Source organism: Manis pentadactyla, chromosome 4 (genome assembly GCF_030020395.1).
Source record: "Manis pentadactyla isolate mManPen7 chromosome 4, mManPen7.hap1, whole genome shotgun sequence".
Taxonomy (NCBI): domain Eukaryota; kingdom Metazoa; phylum Chordata; class Mammalia; order Pholidota; family Manidae; genus Manis; species Manis pentadactyla.
In genome coordinates, this window is record NC_080022.1 from 86,348,066 (window position 1) to 86,368,050 (window position 19,985).

The 19,985-nt window shown below is 36.7% G+C and overlaps 1 protein-coding gene across 6 annotated transcripts in view; it reads left to right on the forward strand.

The window, feature by feature from the left end:
- The first annotated feature begins 497 nt into the window (after positions 1-497).
- The window catches only part of AGL (amylo-alpha-1, 6-glucosidase, 4-alpha-glucanotransferase), an 86,445-nt gene continuing 66,957 nt past the window's right edge, over positions 498-19,985 (forward strand). For 2 of the 6 annotated variants that reach the window (XR_005024506.2, XM_036883838.2), the window contains exons 1-7: positions 533-792; positions 1,356-1,505; positions 10,446-10,656; positions 11,314-11,480; positions 12,259-12,462; positions 18,272-18,453; positions 18,612-18,723. Coding sequence is in view for 5 of the 6 variants with exons in the window: in XM_036883838.2 (XP_036739733.1) it covers positions 1,424-1,505; positions 10,446-10,656; positions 11,314-11,480; positions 12,259-12,462; positions 18,272-18,453; positions 18,612-18,723 (958 nt within the window). In the remaining variant the exon portion in view is untranslated. The other 4 variants (XM_057500460.1, XM_036883840.2, XM_036883839.2 and 1 more) reach the window with 4 other exon arrangements.

Consider the following 19,985-nt stretch of genomic DNA (forward strand, 5'->3'; position numbering starts at 1 on the left):
TTCACCTACCTAGTCCTTCCGTCTCTGCATTCAGGAAGAAGCGTTCTGTCTGTTAGGACGAGATGGGACATGTGGAGGATGAAATGTCAGCGACTGCAGCCAAGCTCCTTATTTTAGACACGAGGGAGGTCTCAGAGAATTTAGACAAAATAAACTCAGGCAACGTTAAAAAAAAAAAATCAAGACACAAAACACATCGTGGTAAAAAAAGGTACAAGATGCTGAGCCAAGTCGTTTGCTTCCCACCATTCAGCCAGTCCACAAAACGACCCTGCACTGTAGCTCAACCTAGCGTATAGCCCTCTACCGCAGCATTTTATTGCTCAACCACAAACATGCAGGCTGAGAACGGAGGGGAACAGCCCGGCCGTCGCACCTCGCTCGCCCGGAGGAAGAGCAGCCTGCCGGTGCCGGGGCCCATACTCTCGCGAGACTAGTGATCGGGGAGAACCGGTAGGAGCCTCCCGGAAGTGGGCGAGGGGACCTGGCTGCTCCCACCCTGGGCCTGTGCGCTCGCGGCGCCGCGGAGTAAAGGGTCTCCTGAGAGACCAGCAGGGGGCGGGGTCACGGAGAAGCTCGCTGCCACTCACACAGCAGCCTCCGCCCTGTCAGGGCTGTCTCCGCCCCTCCCTTTGCCCTTCACCGCGCCCGGGCCTCCTTGTTTGGGGCTTCTTTCTGCAGCTGGGCAGCTTGCCTCCCCATTTTGCTTGCTTCCCTCCCCCTCCCCCAACTCTGACACCAGAGTCGCGGTTCCTGCAGTGTTCCCGAAGCCGCACGTATAACTCGCTGGGTGTAAGTGCTAGGAATGCCGCCGGCCTCTCCGGGAAATGCGTTCTTTCTATCTATAGCTCTGTCTGTACATTCTATGTCTACAGCAGCTATTCCAGGGACACCTGCTTCCCTCTTCTCATCTTCCCATTGGTGGCTTCCGACCCGAATTTGGGAATGGGGAGCTCTCCCACCTGTTATCTTTGAGCAGACTAATCTCTTGTAAGCAGAAGTGCCATTTGGAGTCTTCAAAGCCTTTTGGCTTGGGACTTGGAATTTTCTCCCCACCCAACTCCAGCCTTTCCAAAACGTATTGCTTTTCTCTGAGAATGCTTCAATTTTTTGCTTTTTGTTTCAATTGTAAGAATCTGTAACAGAATATTTTTGCTTCGGTGTTAACAGCGCTAGAAGGGAGGAAACAACAATCAATTTCCCTTTTCTGGTCTTGTATTTATAAGATTCATTCTTTCTCTTTGTTCTGCTAGGGTTAAAACACATTAAGAACATGTAAGTGAGCTTAGCTGTCAGCCTTAGAGAATTTAAGATAAAAGTTACTTTCTCTCTCTTAATTCCTTTTTGTTTCATAGGGATAACGCATTCGATTTCAGAGTCCTTCTAATTCCTCTGAAAGATTTCAAATTCTCCAGTAGCCAAAATGGGACACAGTAAACAGATTAGAATTTTACTTCTGAACGAAATGGAAAAGCTGGAAAAGACCCTCTTCAAACTTGAACAAGGTCAGTAGCAAGTTACTTGGTTAGCTCTGTGTCTTTTAAATTTTTAATTCGATGTTACATTAAATTTTTTTTAACTTCAGATATAATTTCCATGGGCCTTCTTTCTAAACTTGATTTATGCAAGGATGGTGCTGTGTTCTAAAAATATCACTAATAAAAGTTTATTTTAGTTGAAAATATTTTATATGTCATGTTAGAGCAAGGATAAAATATCCTTTTCTTTTCTGTGCATGCAAACTTCCACTTAAGACAGAAGTTGCATATATGATCCCAATATTGACCATGTTATTTCTATTAGCATTTATTATTAAAGCTTGTTAAATTACTTCATATATAATTTTACTTTGGATGTATTTGTAGTTTTGCTTTTTTATAGCTCTTTCCTTTATGGGAACTTTGAATTAGTAAACTAGATCACAGCAAAAAGAAAACCATTACTTATGTTTATCAAAAGTCTCTCAAATGTGGAGAAGGTAAAAGCTGAATTTTTTTTTTTGGCTGAATAAAAAGTGAAATAACTGATCAGGTTATTTTAAAATATATTTGAGCTGTGAGTTAAAGGATCAAGTTATATTATTATAAAACTAAATAGATGCTTTATTTTCTTAGCCTATTAAGTTTCAACATCAAAATACAGTTCACACTCATTTATGTTAATATAACTTGTGAAAAATAAAGTACAGTCTCCTTTATTAGCGTGTCAAATGGACATTGATAGTAGTAAACATTTTGATGGAATTTTTTTTACCCCAATATCTCAAGAGTTAAACTTTTTTAAAAAATTGAACCATCAGGTGTGTTACATCCACATCAAATCTTCATCTTCTTCTGACTTTAGCATGTAAAATCACTGAGTATTATTCCATTTTTGGCTTTCCTGACTCTACACTTTTCTTGTTTTGAGTTTTTTCCTACCCTCCTGAGTACTCCTGTCAACTTGGTGGTATCTCTTACTGAGCACTTTTTCTTCCACATTTTAATTAATTGTGTGTATCTGTAAGCAATTCTTTCTTTTTCTCTTCTCTTGCCCTCAAAAAATTATACATTCTCATGGCCTCAGCTCTTACCTCCATGCTGATGACTCCTTTGGGAAGAAGGGCCTTGAGCTTTGCTTGCTTCTTGGAAGCCAGCGAGTATAATGGCAAAAGTAGGGGATTAGAATTTTCCTGGCTCTGCTGCTAACACATTGTTAAACTTGGGTGAGTCACATTATTTCTGAACACTAATTTCTTTTATGAAATGAAGGTTTTAATTTCTGCTCTTCTACCTTCTACCTTCAAGCTCAAAATGAATAGTAATGGCTTTAAAGCCCCAAAGAGATATAAGGCATTGAGATAATTAGATCTATTGACAAATAGATATGAGGTTACTCTACTTACCTGTTCTCACTCGGGAGTCTTGGCTTCATCCTGGTGTTATTCTATAGAATAACCTTAGGGTAGCTCTCCTTGGATGTGCTTAAGTCTAACATCTCCAAAACATCTCCTCCACTTTCTCAAACCTCTTTATTTCCCAGCTTCCCTGTTTATTTCAGTGCTGTCTCTATTTCATAGTTTCCAAGGCAAGAAAATTTGTAGTCTTCATTGATGATTTCTTCTCTTTAACTGGAATCTCTCTTTAAGCCCTATAATTTTTTTCCAAATGTCTCTGCTTGCCTGTCTGTCTCTTCTATATGCCTGAATGTAGATGCTAGAATAACCTCGCACCATCTCTTCCCTTTTTATTAATTGGTGTCTATAAAGTCGAATTTAAACACCTCTGGCTGGCTTCCAAGACATTCTATAATGAAATCCACCTTCCCTAACCAAGACTGTATCTCATGTTCTGCATTATTAGTGTCCTACATCTTTACAGCTCCCCTGTTAATTCCCTCCCCAGTGCCTTTTCCCATGCCTGTTCTTAAAGCCTCCACTTCTGTCAGATTCCTCTCTCTATATATTAAATCCCTTTACTATCATTCTGTGTGTTACCAACTTTCAGCTAAAATTCCACCTACCCTGTGAAGTCTTTCTTGAATTTTTTGTTATTTTCTATCTTTGATTTCTGATTATACAATAGACACTGAACAATTAAGTGCTGAGCATTGTAGCAGTATCTAAAAGCTTGTTAGCCCTTTAGTGTCCAACCAGAGTTTAAGATCTGTGAGGATAGGAACAGTATTAGAAACCTAGTGCAATGTACAACAGGTAATAAACCCCTGCTGATTACAAAAATACGAGTTAAAGCTAGCAAAAACTGTAAATTTTGTCAAGCTATTTGAAGAGGGAACCATGAAAGATTTATAAAATAAGAGTGATCTGGTTGACTGTAGCTCTAATTAAAACCAAAAAGTTCATCCAAATTATATAGATGGGAACATGACAAATTTTTTGTGTGTGTGCAGAAATGATGTGATCATATTTTAGAAGATAATTGTAATATGAAAGATGGAAGAGAAGGGACACTGGAGACAAGAAATCATTGAGAAGGCAATTTTAAAATATGTCTGGTTAAAGATAAGGGTTAAACTACATCAGAGCTGGAAAAGAGGTGAAAGAATATGAGTGAGACATTTTAAAATTCATGGGACTTGATGAACAATTAGGTGTGAAGAAAACTGGCAATTTTAGTTCTCCCATATTTAATTGGTCACCAAGCCCTTATTCATTTCTCCTTTTCCTTAAGAAAGGAGTTCTCATTTTCTCTATAGATTCTTCTAATTCAACAAGTACAAGACCAAATAATTATCTTTTCTAACCAAATCAGTCTTTCCCTGTATTTCTTATTTCATTTAGTGGCAGAATGATGAACAAAATCAGTGTTCCCCAAACCTGGAATCTTTTCATCTTTTATATAGTTTAGTCAAATGTCAGTTTTTATTCTTTTTTAAAGAAAATACTTATGAAGATTTCTTGATTAGGAGCTCGAGTCTATATAAATTGAGTGGAGGGAACAAGATAGAAAAATGTAGTTTGTAGAAATAGTTTAATCACCTATCTTGCTAGTTCCCTACAAGGGGGATATGACTAATCTGAGTAAAGTATTCCTAGCATTAGTTTGAGGGTAAGATAACACACCATGTACTGCTATGACCTAAACTAATTTTAGAAAACTGAGTTATTAATTATGGAATCTGGCATACTCTGGGTATTCTAATGTTTCATTTACTGTATATAAAAATTTTAGTTTCAGAAATTTAGATTACAGGTCTACAGAGTGGCTGTGTACCCTTGTGGGTATATATAATATGATCTACCTATTGGAACATAGAAATAAAATTCAGGACTTATCTTTCTTTTCTTTCACTTTCTTTCTACCTGTTTTTGTTTATTAAAAGTAATTAAATTTTGCTGGTATGTGTATTGACATTGATGCTCTCAGTTTGTCTGTCAGATGAGTTGTAAACAAAAAAGACATTCTGAGGAAGGAGTGGAAGTTTTAGGCCTAGAAGGGAATGACAGTCACACCCTCAGTGGTTTCCTTGCAGTATGTTGCCATGGATACACTTTTACCTAAGCTAGTTAAGTAGATATACAAGTTACATTATCTCAAATAGTAAAGTCTTCACAATACTTTCTAACAAAACATAGAGTAACCATAAATGCTTTGTACCTAGAGAGATTGTCAGAATTAAAGTTAGAAAGTATTTGAAATTTGCTGTTTGAGATATGTTCTTTGAAGGAATGACACATAGCTTTCAATAGTATGATACTTAGAAAATATTTTCAGAAAAAAATAAACACAGTTTAACTCTGAGGTAAACATGAGTAAAAATGTTAAGTACCTTTTGGTGGAAAGTGATGCTATAGAGCAGAGTTCAGCACAGTATTTCCTGTAAAGGTTCAGATTTGCAGCCCATATACTTTCTCTTGCAGCTACTCAGCTCTGCCAGCGTAATGTGAAAGCAGCCAGAGACAGTACATAGTACATAAATGAGTGGGTGTGACTGTGTTCCAATAAAACTTTATTTACAGAAACAGTCTGGATATAGTTTGCAGGCCCTTGCTATAGCAAGAGCATTTTGAGTATGTATTTTTTAGTAATATTTCCATCATATGATTTTATCCATATAAATGAGTATCTGCCCACTTTAAAAAGTTGGTTAACAAAATTTTCTACTCTGTTTAAAATCTTCCAAATAAAGGATTCCAGTTGGTTTGCAAATTATCTAATATATAAATATGGAATATCTTCTGATTAGCTTGTAAAACTAATTGGTGTATGTCAGGAAAATACATATTTTCTAGTACATTTCAGCAAATATCTTTATATAATTTGTGAATGGGATTGAAAAGTTATGGATGGATTGATTATAGATGACATTAGTAAAATTATGTCATGAATTTGTAAACAGAGCCACCAAAAACTTCTTCCATTTAGACTTGGGTTCTTTGTGTGGTATTTTTTCAAATCTAGGGCCATTAAACCAAGTATAATATAACTAGAACTTGGACTCTTTAAGTTATACTATCACAAAATACTAAAACAAGACTTTCAAAATTAATGAAAATTATTTAAATCACATTGCTTTCACTGACAGATGTTATCAATATTAATTTTTAGCGAGAGCTAAAAAGTATTTACCATCCATTAATAAATAAAATTAGTTATTTAAAATATTTCATTTACATCTTACCCTTTTTTATGTCTTATACATGTTATTAAATCGTCATACATGTGTATTATATAAATAAATACTCATATTTGGAGAATGCTTGTTATTTTATTTCCTGAAGGTAGACCACTTATTCAAATACTGTTTTAGAAATTTTGGGTGATTTTTAACCTTTGTACTACAAGTTCTGTGAATCTTTGTGTAATTATAAAGACAATGTTTATATAAACTGAGCAGGGGACAGGTAAATATGTTCAGACAGCTAATATCTGATATTTGTACTTGTTCAAAATGATACCACTTCTTTTGTAATAAATATAACATTCTTGTAAAGAAGTAGATATTTATGATTCTCACAGTTACTAAGGATTAAACATTCATGTTTTTTATGTAATTTAAAATTTTATTTCTCATTCTGTCTCTTCGTAAGTGTAGTTCTAACTTAAAATGACGTTACCTTAGTTATAAAATTATAGAAATGTATAAAAGTCTTTTTTCTATGATATTTGTTCCAAAATAAAATTGGATTTATACTCTCTAAACCATTTGAAACCAGAAATATGATTAACAGTAGTTGTCACCAGATTATGTTTTTTTTTCCAGGAATGCCTAGAATTTTTAAAGATTTTAAAAGATTTACACAGATGCACAAAATACAACAAAACAGAATATAAGTATTCATGTTCTTTCAACTTTTTAGGTTCTTCTTTCTCTCTTTGTTTCATTTTGCATAGTTTCTATTCCTATGTCTTGAAATTTACTCATCTTTTTTTTCTGTCATGTCTCACTATCCACTAATTCCATCCTGTGTATTTTTTTTAATCTTAGATATCATAGTTTTCACCTAAAAGGTTGATGGGGATCGTGTTTTGAATCATTTTGTTTTTTAATATTTTCCATGCCTGGACTTAACTTTTTGAACATACAGAAATACAGTCATAGTAACTGATGTCCTTCCTCATGTGGTAGCGCAAAGTCTGTGTCATTCCTGGGTCAGTTTTCATTGATTGATTATTTTCCTTGTTATGTATGGGTTATATTTTCCTGCTTTTTTATGTGTCTTGTAATCTTTGCATGCCAGATATTGTGATTTTTGCCTTGTTGGGTGCTAGGTATTATTTTGATTCTAGTAAGAATTCTAGGTCTTTGTTCATCTTTAACCAGTCTAGTACTATGTCCTGTCTAGGGTTCATTATTTCCCACTACAGAAGCAAGATGCTTCTCAACTTTCTACACAGTGCCTCATGAATTATGAGTTTTTCCAGACTGGCTGGGGAAAACAATCACTATTTCTGGTCTCAGTTATTTTCCTCACAGACATGCACTGATCAGTAGTACTCCACTGAATGTTCAAGGGGGACCTCCTGCAAATCTCTGGAGTTCTTTCTGTAGCTTCCTCCTCCTTACTCACTACTATTATATACAAACTCTAGCTGCTTTGGTTTCCACAGATTCTTTGCGGCATCTCCTCAGTGCAGGAAGTTGGTTGAGCTCTACCTGGTTTCTTCCTCCCTGTGTCTCAACCTGGAAACATTTTCAAAGCAGTAGGCAGGCAAAATTACTGGGTCCAACTTGTTTATTTTCCATCTCTTGGGGACCACTGTCCTTTGTTGCCCAAGATCCAGGGTCTCAAAAACCACTATGTCATATATTTTGTCTATTTTTTGTTGGTTTCTTTCTTTTTTAGTTTCAAGGAAGAGGGTACAGCCAATCCTTATTATTCCATCATTGCCAGAAGCAGAAGCCTCAGGTTCTATCTTCTGTTTCCTCTGTGTGGAATGTCCTACGCCAGATATCTGTGTTGTCAACTCCCTTACCACCTCTATCTGTTAACAGTTTTTTATTAGATCCTGGGCATTGTGAATGTTCTGTTCTCTCTGGGGTTTGTTGTCTTCCTTTAAAGGAGTGATGAGTTTTATTTTAGCAGCCATTTGCATTATTTGGTATCAGCATAATCCTTTTGAAGCCTATTTTTAAGTTTTGACAGGACAAGTTTGTAATAGTTTTTACTCTAGGGCTACTTTGGCCCTACTACTTAAGGCATGACTCTTTGGAATACAACAGATGTTCAGCCAGGTCTCTTCACTCTGACTGCTTAAAAATTATAAAGACTGCTAGCCTTCTGCAGTCAGTCCCTCTCATATACAGTTTAGCATTTAGGCCAACTCAAGACAACCCTAGGTAAAATTTCCTAGAGCTCTTTCCTTGCATAGTTCCCTTTTCTGCCGTACACTGCCCTGCAAATTGCAGTCTCTTCACCCTCCTCAAACTCTTAATTGCTGTTTCCTCAGCTCAGTGAGACTACTGTTCCTGCTTCCTGTGTCACAGCCCAGAAGGTTCCCCCGGTCTGAAAGCTAGAGAGATCACAGAAATCACCCTTCTCTCACGCATCACAGTCCTTCACTACCTATTTCTGAAAACAGTTGTCTCATATACTTCTTCTAGTTTTTCAGCAGAAGTCAAGGCCAATGCCAGTTGCTCCATTCTGACCAGAAGCAGACATCTTCAGAATGATACTCTTAATACACAAATTAGGTCATGTCACTCCCGCTCAAAACTTCACTGTCTCCTCATTTCGTCAGAGAAGCAGCCAAAATTCTTAGAGTAGCTTGTAAGACTCTACATGCTCTGGCTCCCCTGCTACCCTTCCTTCCTCCTATTCTTCTCCTCCCCCAGCTTTTTCCAGTCCAGCAATACTGGGCTTAATGTTGCTTCTGGACCCACTGAGCATACTTTACCTTAGGTCCTTTGTTGGTGTGTTTCTTTTGCTTGGTCAGCACTTTCCCTGGACAGCCATGAATAGCCATCTGGCTACTCCCTCACTTCTCTCAAGCCTTTCGACTTCTGAGGAACCATCCTATTTAAAATTACTGCCACCTCTTCACTGTCTCCCCCACTTCCCTGTTTTCCTTCTACTGCTCTAATTTTTCTTTTTTTTTCCTTAGCATTTATCCTTCCAGACATACTACTTTTTATTTTCCATGTTCATTGTTTGATGGCCCCCTTTAGAACTCAGGCTCCACAAAGGCAGAGATCATTGTCTGTCCCCTCTTACATGGTATACCCGCAGTACCTAATATTTTATTGCTTTGTTGGGTGGTTAACAAATTGAGCATTAAACATATGACTATTAGTATACTGCTTTCTTCTCAAAAAAATGCTTAAGCTTAAAGATTATAACCAGCAGAGCTAAATTTTTCTGCCTTCATCAATTATTGCCCATGATTAATTTAAATTCTGCATCCATATTTCAAATTTGTATGTCTTATATTTCTAGTAGACCTTACTATAGTCAGAATTTTTACATTCTGATAATTAATGATCAAGGTCTGCCTTGAACCAACCAAAATTTTTCTTTCATAGTGAAGTTATAACAATGTTAAGTTTTTTCCTCTTGTGGAAAAATACTTGTAACACAGTATAGAAGTCTCAGCTGTATTTTAGTAGAAATAGCCTAATTTAGGCAAAAGTGGAAATGTTTTGGATCTTAGAATTCCAAGAAAGGCTTGAATAACCAAACAATGAAGCAGAGGAATATAGACAGTAGTAAGCTGGAATCACTTGTGTTGGTTCATAAGAGCTGATCATGCATATCTTTTCCCAATCCCACGTTCAGTAATCTTGTGTTGGTAGCTTGAGATTGACCATAGTGTGATTGTTTCCACCAAAAGTCAGCAAACACTGCAGATCAAGGCTCCTCACTGCGTTCTTCTCCTCCCCCCAGCCCTACACAGCCACTTGCTAACGCTATTACCACACCTCTGGGTTTGAGCAGACATCAGGAACAACTGGTACAGGGGTTCCGGTGCCTCTAGAGTCCATTAGAAACCTGAATTCTGCCTCTAGAGGTTGACTTCTTTAGGGGAAGACTGGCTTTCTCTCTGTGGTAGGAGTTGTCCCATATCTCTCAGGTTTTACATACTATCACATCCTCTGACACCACAGAAAAACTCACTTTCTGTGTTGCAGTTTGAAAAGCCAGGGAAGGTCTCTGGTTAGATGCCCACCTCTTGACAGTCAGTTCAAGGGGAAGGATGGGCGTTTGGAAGAGGTCCTGGGAAATGGGGTTGTGCAAGAATCTGCATATTCCAAAGTAGGCATGTGCATAGGGATTAGTTTCTAGAAAAGGAGAGGGACAGAGTAGCAAGCAGTTCTATGATGTATAGTATATGTTACAATATAAAATTCAGCTAAGTTGGAATGCACAGTAGTGCTAAAAACAGCCTGTATATTTGGAGTTATTTTAAATACAGTTGAGAAATCATAGTTTTTGTAATATTTTACATAAAATACTTATTTATTAATGTCTTAACTTAAGTCCTACTTAAATGTGCTTTTTTGTTTAGGGTTTGAGCTACAGTTCCGACTAGGCCCAACTTTACAGGGAAAAGCAGTTACTGTGTATACGAATTACCCACTTCCTGGAGAAACATTTAATCGAGAAAAATTCCATTCCCTGGAATGGGAAAATCCAGTAGAAAAAGAAGATGATTCTGATAAATACTGTAAACTTAATCTTCAACAAGCTGGATCATTTCAATATTACTTCCTTCAAGGGTAAGTCAGGTGTTCTGTGTGTGAAAAAGAAGTTAATTTATTCTGTAACTTGAAGTTAACTAATTTGTAAAAAGTTTCTATATGAACTATGGCAGTGCAATTTTTGCAGGACTTTCTTGAGATGAAAATAGAATATGGATCTTCAATTTCTAGGAAGTAATTATAGGGTTCATCTCAGATTGAAAGTATTACTATCTTTTTTTTAAGTAACAGTTTAAACAATCTAGTTTTTTTCATGCAACCTGATTGCATGAGAATCAGGTAATGTCAGCTCTCTTTCTTTTTTTTTTTTAATAAATGTAATTATCTTCTGTGATACAGATTTCAAAGGCTTTTATTCTCCCAAGAAAAAATGGCATAGGATGCTCTTTCCTTGAGTCCTTTTATTATTACTGAGAGATTTTAATACACTTATTTTTCTTTAAAGCAGTACTATTAGATTTTAGATATGTTACATTATGTTATTATGGAGAGGTCAGAAAAGGGTAAAGCGTGGCTTTTCCATTGAGTTTCATTGCAACTTTTTAAATGAATTTATGTGCTTAGAAATACATTTTTAAATAGAACATTTTGCATTCTCGTTAGAGTCAGACTATCAGATGAGGATATTTTTTCCCTGTCATTAATTGAGAAGTTTTTGTTTTGTTTTTTCCTTAGAAATGAGAAAAGTGGTGGGGGTTACATAGTTGTGGATCCTATTTTACATGTTGGTGCTGACAACCATGTGTTACCCCTGGACTGTGTTACTCTTCAGACATTTTTAGCTAAGTGTTTGGGACCCTTTGATGAATGGGAGAGCAGACTTAGAGTTGCAAAAGAATCAGGTAATGTCAGCTCTCTTTCTTTTTTTAAAAAATAAATGTAATTATCTTCTGTGATACAGATTTCAAAGGCTTTGGTTCTCCCAAGAAAAATGGCAAATGGTTCAACTTAACACACGAAGGAACTCTGTGATAAAATGAGGTTATTTTTTCTAAGACTTTACTTTGACATAAAAATGAGTAATACAATTAAAATGCATTGAAAATGTATTATCATTATACAAAAGTTTAATTCAATAAACATCAATTAACTGTCTTCCAAGTGGAAGGCTTGTGCTGCCATAATACCAAGAATACAACGAAACAAGTTATATTTTCCTCTTAAGGGTAATGTTAATTTCCTACTTTCAAGTTTGAATATAGTGTGAAGAAAGAAATAAGTTCACTGGCATAGCTAAAATAGAATACAAGTATTGTGGAACATTAAAAGTAGGAGAAAGATATACTGGTATACTTGCATAGGATATATTTTCTACATATAAATACATCTATTCAACAAATATAAGTTGAACTAACAGTAACCAGGCACTGTGTATGGCTTAATTCAAATACATTATCTCATCACCCCAGTCTTGTATATGAGGATGCTGACAAAGGTTTAAGTAGACCTACTTGAAGTCATTTGTGGCATAGTTAGAATTTGAACTGTAGTCTTCACTCTTCTCTAGAAGCATGATTGCCTTGCTATTTAGAATTACTTAAAGAAGTTTAAATTTATTTGGCTTAGTTTTATGTGTTTTTTTTCCCTACATTTGTCTTTGTTTCTTTTCTTATATTACAGGTTACAACATGATTCATTTCACGCCCTTGCAGACTCTTGGACTATCTAGGTCATGCTATTCCCTTGCTGACCAGTTAGAATTAAATCCTGACTTTTCAAAACCTAATAAAAACTATACCTGGAATGATGTTGGACAGCTTGTGGAAAAATTGAAAAAGGAATGGAATATTCTTTGTATTACTGATGTTGTCTACAATCATACCGGTATGAGCTGCATTAACTACCTCTGTGAATTTTGATGAGAATAGTATATTCTTATTGTTTTATTTCTTGTTGTCTTATATAAATTCTGAAAACCCAAATGATGCTTAGGTGCCTATCAATTAAAAAGTCACTTTACATAGTACCACTTTTTTCCTTTCAAAGAAATCAGTATTGAGGATATAATCAGTGTTAGTATTTTTCATGTATTAATTATAAAAACAGGAGAGTGACCCTAGAAGGAACATAATAATCACATTTTAACTTACAATATTAATACTTTCCAGACCAACTAATGAGTACTATATAGCAGCAGCTGTGGTACCATAGCTTATATTTTAAAAAACTGAAGGACTATCATTTAAAGAGACAATCATTAGTAAACTCTTAGAAGTTAAATCTGAAAATTATATACTTTACATGTTAAAAGAGCTTATTGAAATTAACCTGTTTTGGGTCCCAAGATTCCTTAGCAATAAAAAATTCTGTAAAATATATCAGAGCTTCCCAACTGAAGAAAGATCCTCAGGGAGATGTCCCCCTTTTAGAGCAGCTGGGCCTAGAGAAATCTCTGGCCATGATCAGCTTGCAGGGTAACCCAGTGTAACTTGCAAATATTATCTTCTACGTGTGCCACAATGCAGAAGAGTCTGGAAACCACTGATTTACATATATAAACAACAGAAATTCTGGGTGGTACAAAACATTTAGCAATTTAAAAACATATCTGTTGTGTCATAAAGTCATTTTCCAAATAACCATATGAACTATGAAGATATTTAAAAGGTCAAACATTTGGTTCACCAATATAGGTAATATAGTAATAGCAAACCATCAAAGTTAAGTAAAGAAATTGGTGTTTCTATGTGCACCTGGAAACTAAGCATCAAAGTCTATGGTGAAAACTTCCTAATATCCATAACTCAGTATTCTTCACTTGAAAATTGGGCATTCTTGATAATTTTTGAACATCTATAGTATTTTCACATCAAACTTATCAAACCATACAATGGCATTTTATGAGGTAGGATATTGCTTAGGCAGCTATAACAGAGACAGAAAAATAAAGACAAAAGACTGAAATTTTATTTCTTAATAAAGGTTAGGTAGGCATTCCATGACTGGTATGTAGCTCACTGGTGATAGGGAACTAGGTTCCTTGTCTCATGCTGTTTTGTTGTCTCTAACACTTGGCTTGTAATTCTTAATCAAATATGGCCACTCTGTTCCCAGTATCACCTTTTACCCAGTAGAAATGAGGAAAGGGAAGTCATGCTTTCCAAGGGCATAATCTGGTGTGTGCATATGTATCACTTCTGCTTACAGTGCATCAGATAGGATTTTGTCTCTTGTCACACCTAGCTATAGAGATGGCTTGCAGTGTAGTCTTTTATTTGTTAGCTATGTATACAGCTGAACTTTGGGAGGTCTGTCACTAAAAAAACAAAGGGAGAATAAAATGGGGAGTATAACAGCAGTCTCTGGCAGAGATTATATTTCTGAAGCATTTGAGATTCTGTGCAGTATTTAAAAAGTGAAATTTGCTTTAGCCTTACTTGGAAAGTGTTGCAAATCATAATGTCCTTTCAGTGAAACAGGTTTTCATTAAAAAGTACTATCCAGGGGAAGTCAACTTCCAGATTTGCAGAGTGAGGACTTCACAGATCCTTCACCTAGCAAAACAATTACAACTGGTGAAAATTATTTTTTTAATGATTTAAAGTCTCTGGAAATTGTCCTAAGGGCAAGTTAGCATATGGAGAAGCATTTATTCAAGAAAATCTACTAAATCTCCGTAAGAACAGTGATAATCTGACATTTGAACAACAGCCTGATCCTCCCTCTTCACCCTGCCCCATCTTGAAGTGAGGGTAGGTGTATTCCTGGCAGGTACAACCAGGAACAAAAGCCTTCTTCTCTCCCCTGCTCCCAGTGTAAGGCTATAGTTGAAAGGAGCAGGCTTCTAACATTTCTCACCTAATTCCCCCACTCACCCCAATGTTGTGTTGCAGAAACTCTATTCTAGGCACAAACAACGGAAAGGTATAGGGCTCTCTTCCTCTACCCAGTTCCCATTCATAGAGAGAAAGCTCTACCCAATACATGACAGGTCAAGAATACTGGGACCAAGTTGCCCTTGCCCCAGCTTGCTTGTGGGATGGAGGTTCCACAGTTGGAGAGGTAAGCTAAGAAAACCATCCCTGTCATCAGTTGTGGAGCAGAGATACAACTGTTCTGCCCAGGAGAAGAGATGTACAGGAAAAACAGAGTAAGAATGCAATTGATTTTATTTGGTACATAGCGTGGGAAAGTTCCAGCCTGTGGACACTGTTGAAATTAAGAGGCTGGTATCTGCATGAGAACAACATGCTAAACCATAGGCTAGAGAGAACCAAGGAAAAATACACCTAGGATGAGTCCTCCTGGCATTAGATAAGTCTCAAAGACAACCCCCACCAAGGGACCCAAATTTAATTGGATCAGATTGTGAAACAGTTGTGTTCCAGCGCACTATCAAGAAAAGTAGCTCACTGAGCCTGTATTAATGGAAAATAACAGCTCAGTGTGATACCAACAGAGGCAGGGATCTTAACAACAGAGTTCAGGGAAAGAGGTAAAGGATTGTGCTAAAAACCAGTCATGCCAGGCTGACAGCCCATAGTCAAGGCTGCACTCTCTGAATAGCAACTTCAGAGGCTGCACATTGTGGGAGAAACAGACTCCACTGAAATAGTTCAGACAAACAAATAACCAGTAAAACCTGGAGGGGATGAGATCAGTATCCAAGTTACTACAATACATTATCTAAATGGCCCGATTTTCAACAAAAAAATCACAAAGAAACAGCAAAGTGTGACATACGCAAGGAAAAAAGCAGGCAACAGAGATCACCTTTGAGAAGTCTTAGATGTCATTCTTAGCCAAAACAACCATTAAAAATGTATTCAAATAACTAAAAGAAACTAGCTTAAAACTGTAAAAGAAGGTGTGATATCTCATCAAATTGAGAATACCAGAAAATAGAATTTTTTTGAAAGAATCAAATAGGAATTCTAGAATTAAAAAGTAAATAACCAAAATTAATTCACTGTATATTTGAGATGACAGAAGAAAGGATCACTGAATAGAGATTATACAGTAAATGATACAATGAATAGAAAGAAAAAAGATAAAACGAATAGCACTTCAGTGAAACGTGGGACATCTTTAAGCACAGCAGTGTAGCATCATGGAAATACCAGAAGAAGAAGAAAAAAGAACTGAAGAATTACTAGAAAAAATAATAGCTGAATACTTCCCAACCTTCAGAATTTTATTTTTAAAAAATCTATACATCCTAAAGCTCAGTGAACTCTGAGTAGCATAAACACCAAGAGAGCCACTCACGCACAACATAGTAAATATTTTGAAAGCCAAACAACTTAGGGAACCTTGAAAGTGATACTGTATATCTTGAAAGGTAGAGATTGGCAGTCAAAAAACAAGATCCAACTATATGCTAACTATAGGCAAGACACTTTAGATTCAAAGATATAAATAGGTGGAAAGTAAAAGCATGGAAAAAGATATAGCAGGGACTGGTAGCTTAGAGGTTCTCTTTTCGATTGCTCCTGAAATGGTACAGCCCAGGGCATATACATGGTCTTCCAGACAGGCAGAAGTGAGTGTGATTTTATTGTTAAGCCTGGCTTTTTATTATTATGGGTATAAATAAATAAATGATGCAATGAATGAAACTAAAATAATAGTTCTTTTAAATCTGGGTAAGAACTGTAATGATAGCTTAGTAAATGAAGCAAGAAGACATTTCAGTAGCAGAACAAAATGTTAGATCACAGATTCTGAAAAAACTTTCCCAAGTTCATTCCTGCTTTATGGCTTTGGCTGAATTACTTATCTTTCTGTATCTCAGTTCCTCATCTGTTAAAGGAACATGAGATTATGTCCTATGTCATGGTGGGGCATGAGGATTAATAAATTAGTGCATTAACTTCTTAGAACAGTTCCTGGCATATGGTAGGTATTCCATAATTGTTATTTTTATTTCATATACATTAACCATTTATGCTTCTTAGTATGAATTCAGGGGGCATTAATATATTTTAAGATGAAACAAAATATGTATACCTTTCATTTGTTTATTAAAAAATGAAAGCATTAATTTAATGTTGTAAATACTTAGAACATATTGATTCTGATTCTGAACTTATTGATACAAATGGATAATAAGATATGAGCAACCTTTGTTCTTGAGTATATTTCTCTTAGCAATTCTCTGCCTTGCTTTTACAAGTCTTTTTAGAATAATAGATCTTATTATCTTTGCAGGATTATCTATACAGGGAGTTTACCTATGACATGAAAGAACTACGTTTTCTTTCATCAGAATTGTCTAAGCAAAATTTAAAAAACAAAAACACCTCTCTTGAATGAAAGTTTCATAAGGACAGGAAATGTACTTATTTGCTATAGAATGTCTGGCTTCCAGAGCAGTACCTGGTATATGTGTCGTTTTCAGTATAGATATATACAGACATATGAATGATTTTGAGCTTACATGCTGTCCCCAGGCATTGCTACCCATCAGGTGATTGGGTAGGTGCTCCTGGGTCTCGGCTGGAGCCTGGAGCCTGGGCCAGCCTGAGAAATGTGGGTATGATGAGGAAGGACATGTTCAAAAAAAGAGAACTAAGATGTATCAAAACTCCTCCAAAGGTTTAGGGGAGATAGGGAAAAGGAAAAATTAAAACAACCAGTATAATACCTTTTGCAAATCAAGGAAGAGATATTTTGTAAATCAAGGAAAAACTAAACAATAATGGCAAATGTTGTAGAGGTTGAAATGGGTGAAGACGAAAAAGTAACACTAAATTTCATGATAGGAGGCTTGGAATAGTGTCAATAGAGGGCTGGATACAGAAGCAGATTGCAGTGGGAAAAGGAATGAAAGTGTGGGGAGATAGTGAAAGTAGCAGATACAGGTTGGATTTTCAGGACATTTGGTTTAATGCTAATAGACTATGCAAAAATTAGAGAAATAGCTATTTAGGCAGGATGTGTGTTTGTATTCTCACCTTTGGGTAGATACAATCATATTTAAAGATTCATAGAAAGGAATCTGACCTCCCCCACCCACTAAAAAAAAAAATATATACATTATTATATAGCAGAAAAGGGTATAAATGACATTTTTAGTTATAAAGATACCTAAGAGACAGAGCTTAGGTATGGCTGCAGAATGGCCCTCTTATGCAGGACCATAAAAGAAGAGATGCACCTGGGGAAAGTAAATGGAAATGGGTGGTATTCTCCTACCCTAGAACCTAACAGCCAGACACTGAACAGCCTAAATCAGAGATGAAGGTACAGGTAACTTTCTGCTTTAATAAGGCTAAAGAACTTGAGGTCAAGGTGGAAGTCCAGTCTGCCTTACAGGAAAAGTTGTCCTTCAGGCTTAGAAGGAATATTCCAAAATCGAGTTCACTCAAGACCATCAAAACAGACTGAGGGGAAGACCCTTCAAAACTTCCACCACAATAGTAAGTGGGTTATTACAATGGTGTTAATAAATGAATGTTGCATTCTACCTACAATCAAAAATTCCTAAAACTAAAGAAAAATGTATAGTGAAGTGGAGGATAGGCTATCACAAACAAAATTATTTTTTTCATATTACAGATCATTAAAATGTTGATGTTTAACATATAACAAAGTGGTAGATATTGATGTTTTATATCACCTTTTAACTTAGCACAGATACTAACTTCAGTTTAATTACAAGATATTTCTCTATGTTTTCTTTTTCTTTAAGCTGCTAATGGTAAATGGATCCAGGAACATCCAGAATGTGCATATAACCTTGTGAATTCTCCACACTTAAAACCTGCATGGGTCTTAGACAGAGCACTTTGGCATTTGTCCTGTGATGTTGCACAAGGGAAATACAATGAAAAAGGAGTACCGGCTTCAGTTGAAAATGATCATCAAATGAATGTCAGTATGTATAGAGTACCACACTAAAAGAGAATAACAAAATTTATGAAGTACAAATTCAATGTATTGTTGAAAATTATTTAGAATCTTTTAATATACTAAATATTTAGTAAAAAGATTTTAAATATATAAATATTTTTAACTATTGAATTTTTCAGTGCATTCGAAAAATTATTTGGGAAGATATTTTTCCAAAGGTTCGACTCTGGGAATTTTTCCAAGTAAATGTTCACAAAGCAGTAGAGCAATTTAGAGCACTTCTTACACAAGGTAAGGATATACACTAAAATGTTACTATCAATTTTAAAGAAATTTAGTATCACTCTTAAAGTATAAACTCTTAAAAAAAAAAAAAAAAACCTTTTTTCTTGATTAACACATTATTAAATTATTATGTGATATTTATATTGTTTTTGATGCTGTAAAACTATGATTCTGGAAGCTGAGAGCAGGGACATCTAAATGGCATGATGTAATAGAATACGTAGCAAAGTAAGTTTGTTGGGAGCAGAAAAATGATGGCAAAGTAGGAAGGCAAGGTGGAAGCTGCCTCCCACACACATATACCAAGGAAGCAACTGTAACATATGCAACTAACCCCACAAATGACCTGAGACAGCAGAACATACCACCTATACATGGTGAAGAAGAGAAGAGTAAAGTTTCAGAGCCACAATCAGTCGAACCCCAGCCCGTCCCTCATCCCAAGCCACAAGTGGGAGGAAGAAGAGCAGAGCAGGGAGGGGATAAATACTCAGGAACTCTGCATACTTGACCTTGGAGATCTGCTCTAGGAACATGAGTCCACATTGCGTCAGGCTTTGGTGATTAGCAGGGCTGGATACCAGGGAGAGTTGGAGCACTCTGGGAGGCTGAGACCCCAGTGACTTGTGGAGGACAGGCATGCTCCATCAGTCCCACTGAGACCCAAAGAAGGCAGCAGCTTGAAAGATTTACCAGAAGTGAAAAGGGTGCCAGAGGTGTGAGGGTTGAACAGCAGTCTCTCCCCAGGAGAAAGGGCAAGTGGACATTTCCCCAGCCTTCCCTCAGCCCAACAGGACAGGCACTAGTGGTTGGTCCAAGTGCTCCATCCCCCTTGCTGGTGTCTCAGCCCACAGTGCTTCCCAGCCCACTTGATCCAGCAACATCAGAATTTGCAGCTGAGCAGGCAGAGAGAGGCTGTCCTAGCTTTCTTGGCCCTATCTCAGCCCAAGTTGGGAAGCATCTGTAGGAGCCAGCTTCAAGTGCTCCTTCTCATGGGCAGCTTTCTGCCATGTATGCACACACCCACTTATCCCAGTGCCACTGTGTGCCCACAGCTGCTGTGCCCCTGCCCCAGTCCTGTGCAACTGCTCCACCAATCCCGTTAGCCCAGAAGCACCATCATCCTGCAGGGCAGGCATAGGGTGGCCCCAACCACAATAATCCCAGCAGAAACACCTCTTTTCTGATCACAGAGGGATGGCTGAGGCAAACTGCCACCTACAGCAGACTGGACTAGACCACTGCTGGCAGATAGAAAGGCAGCCATG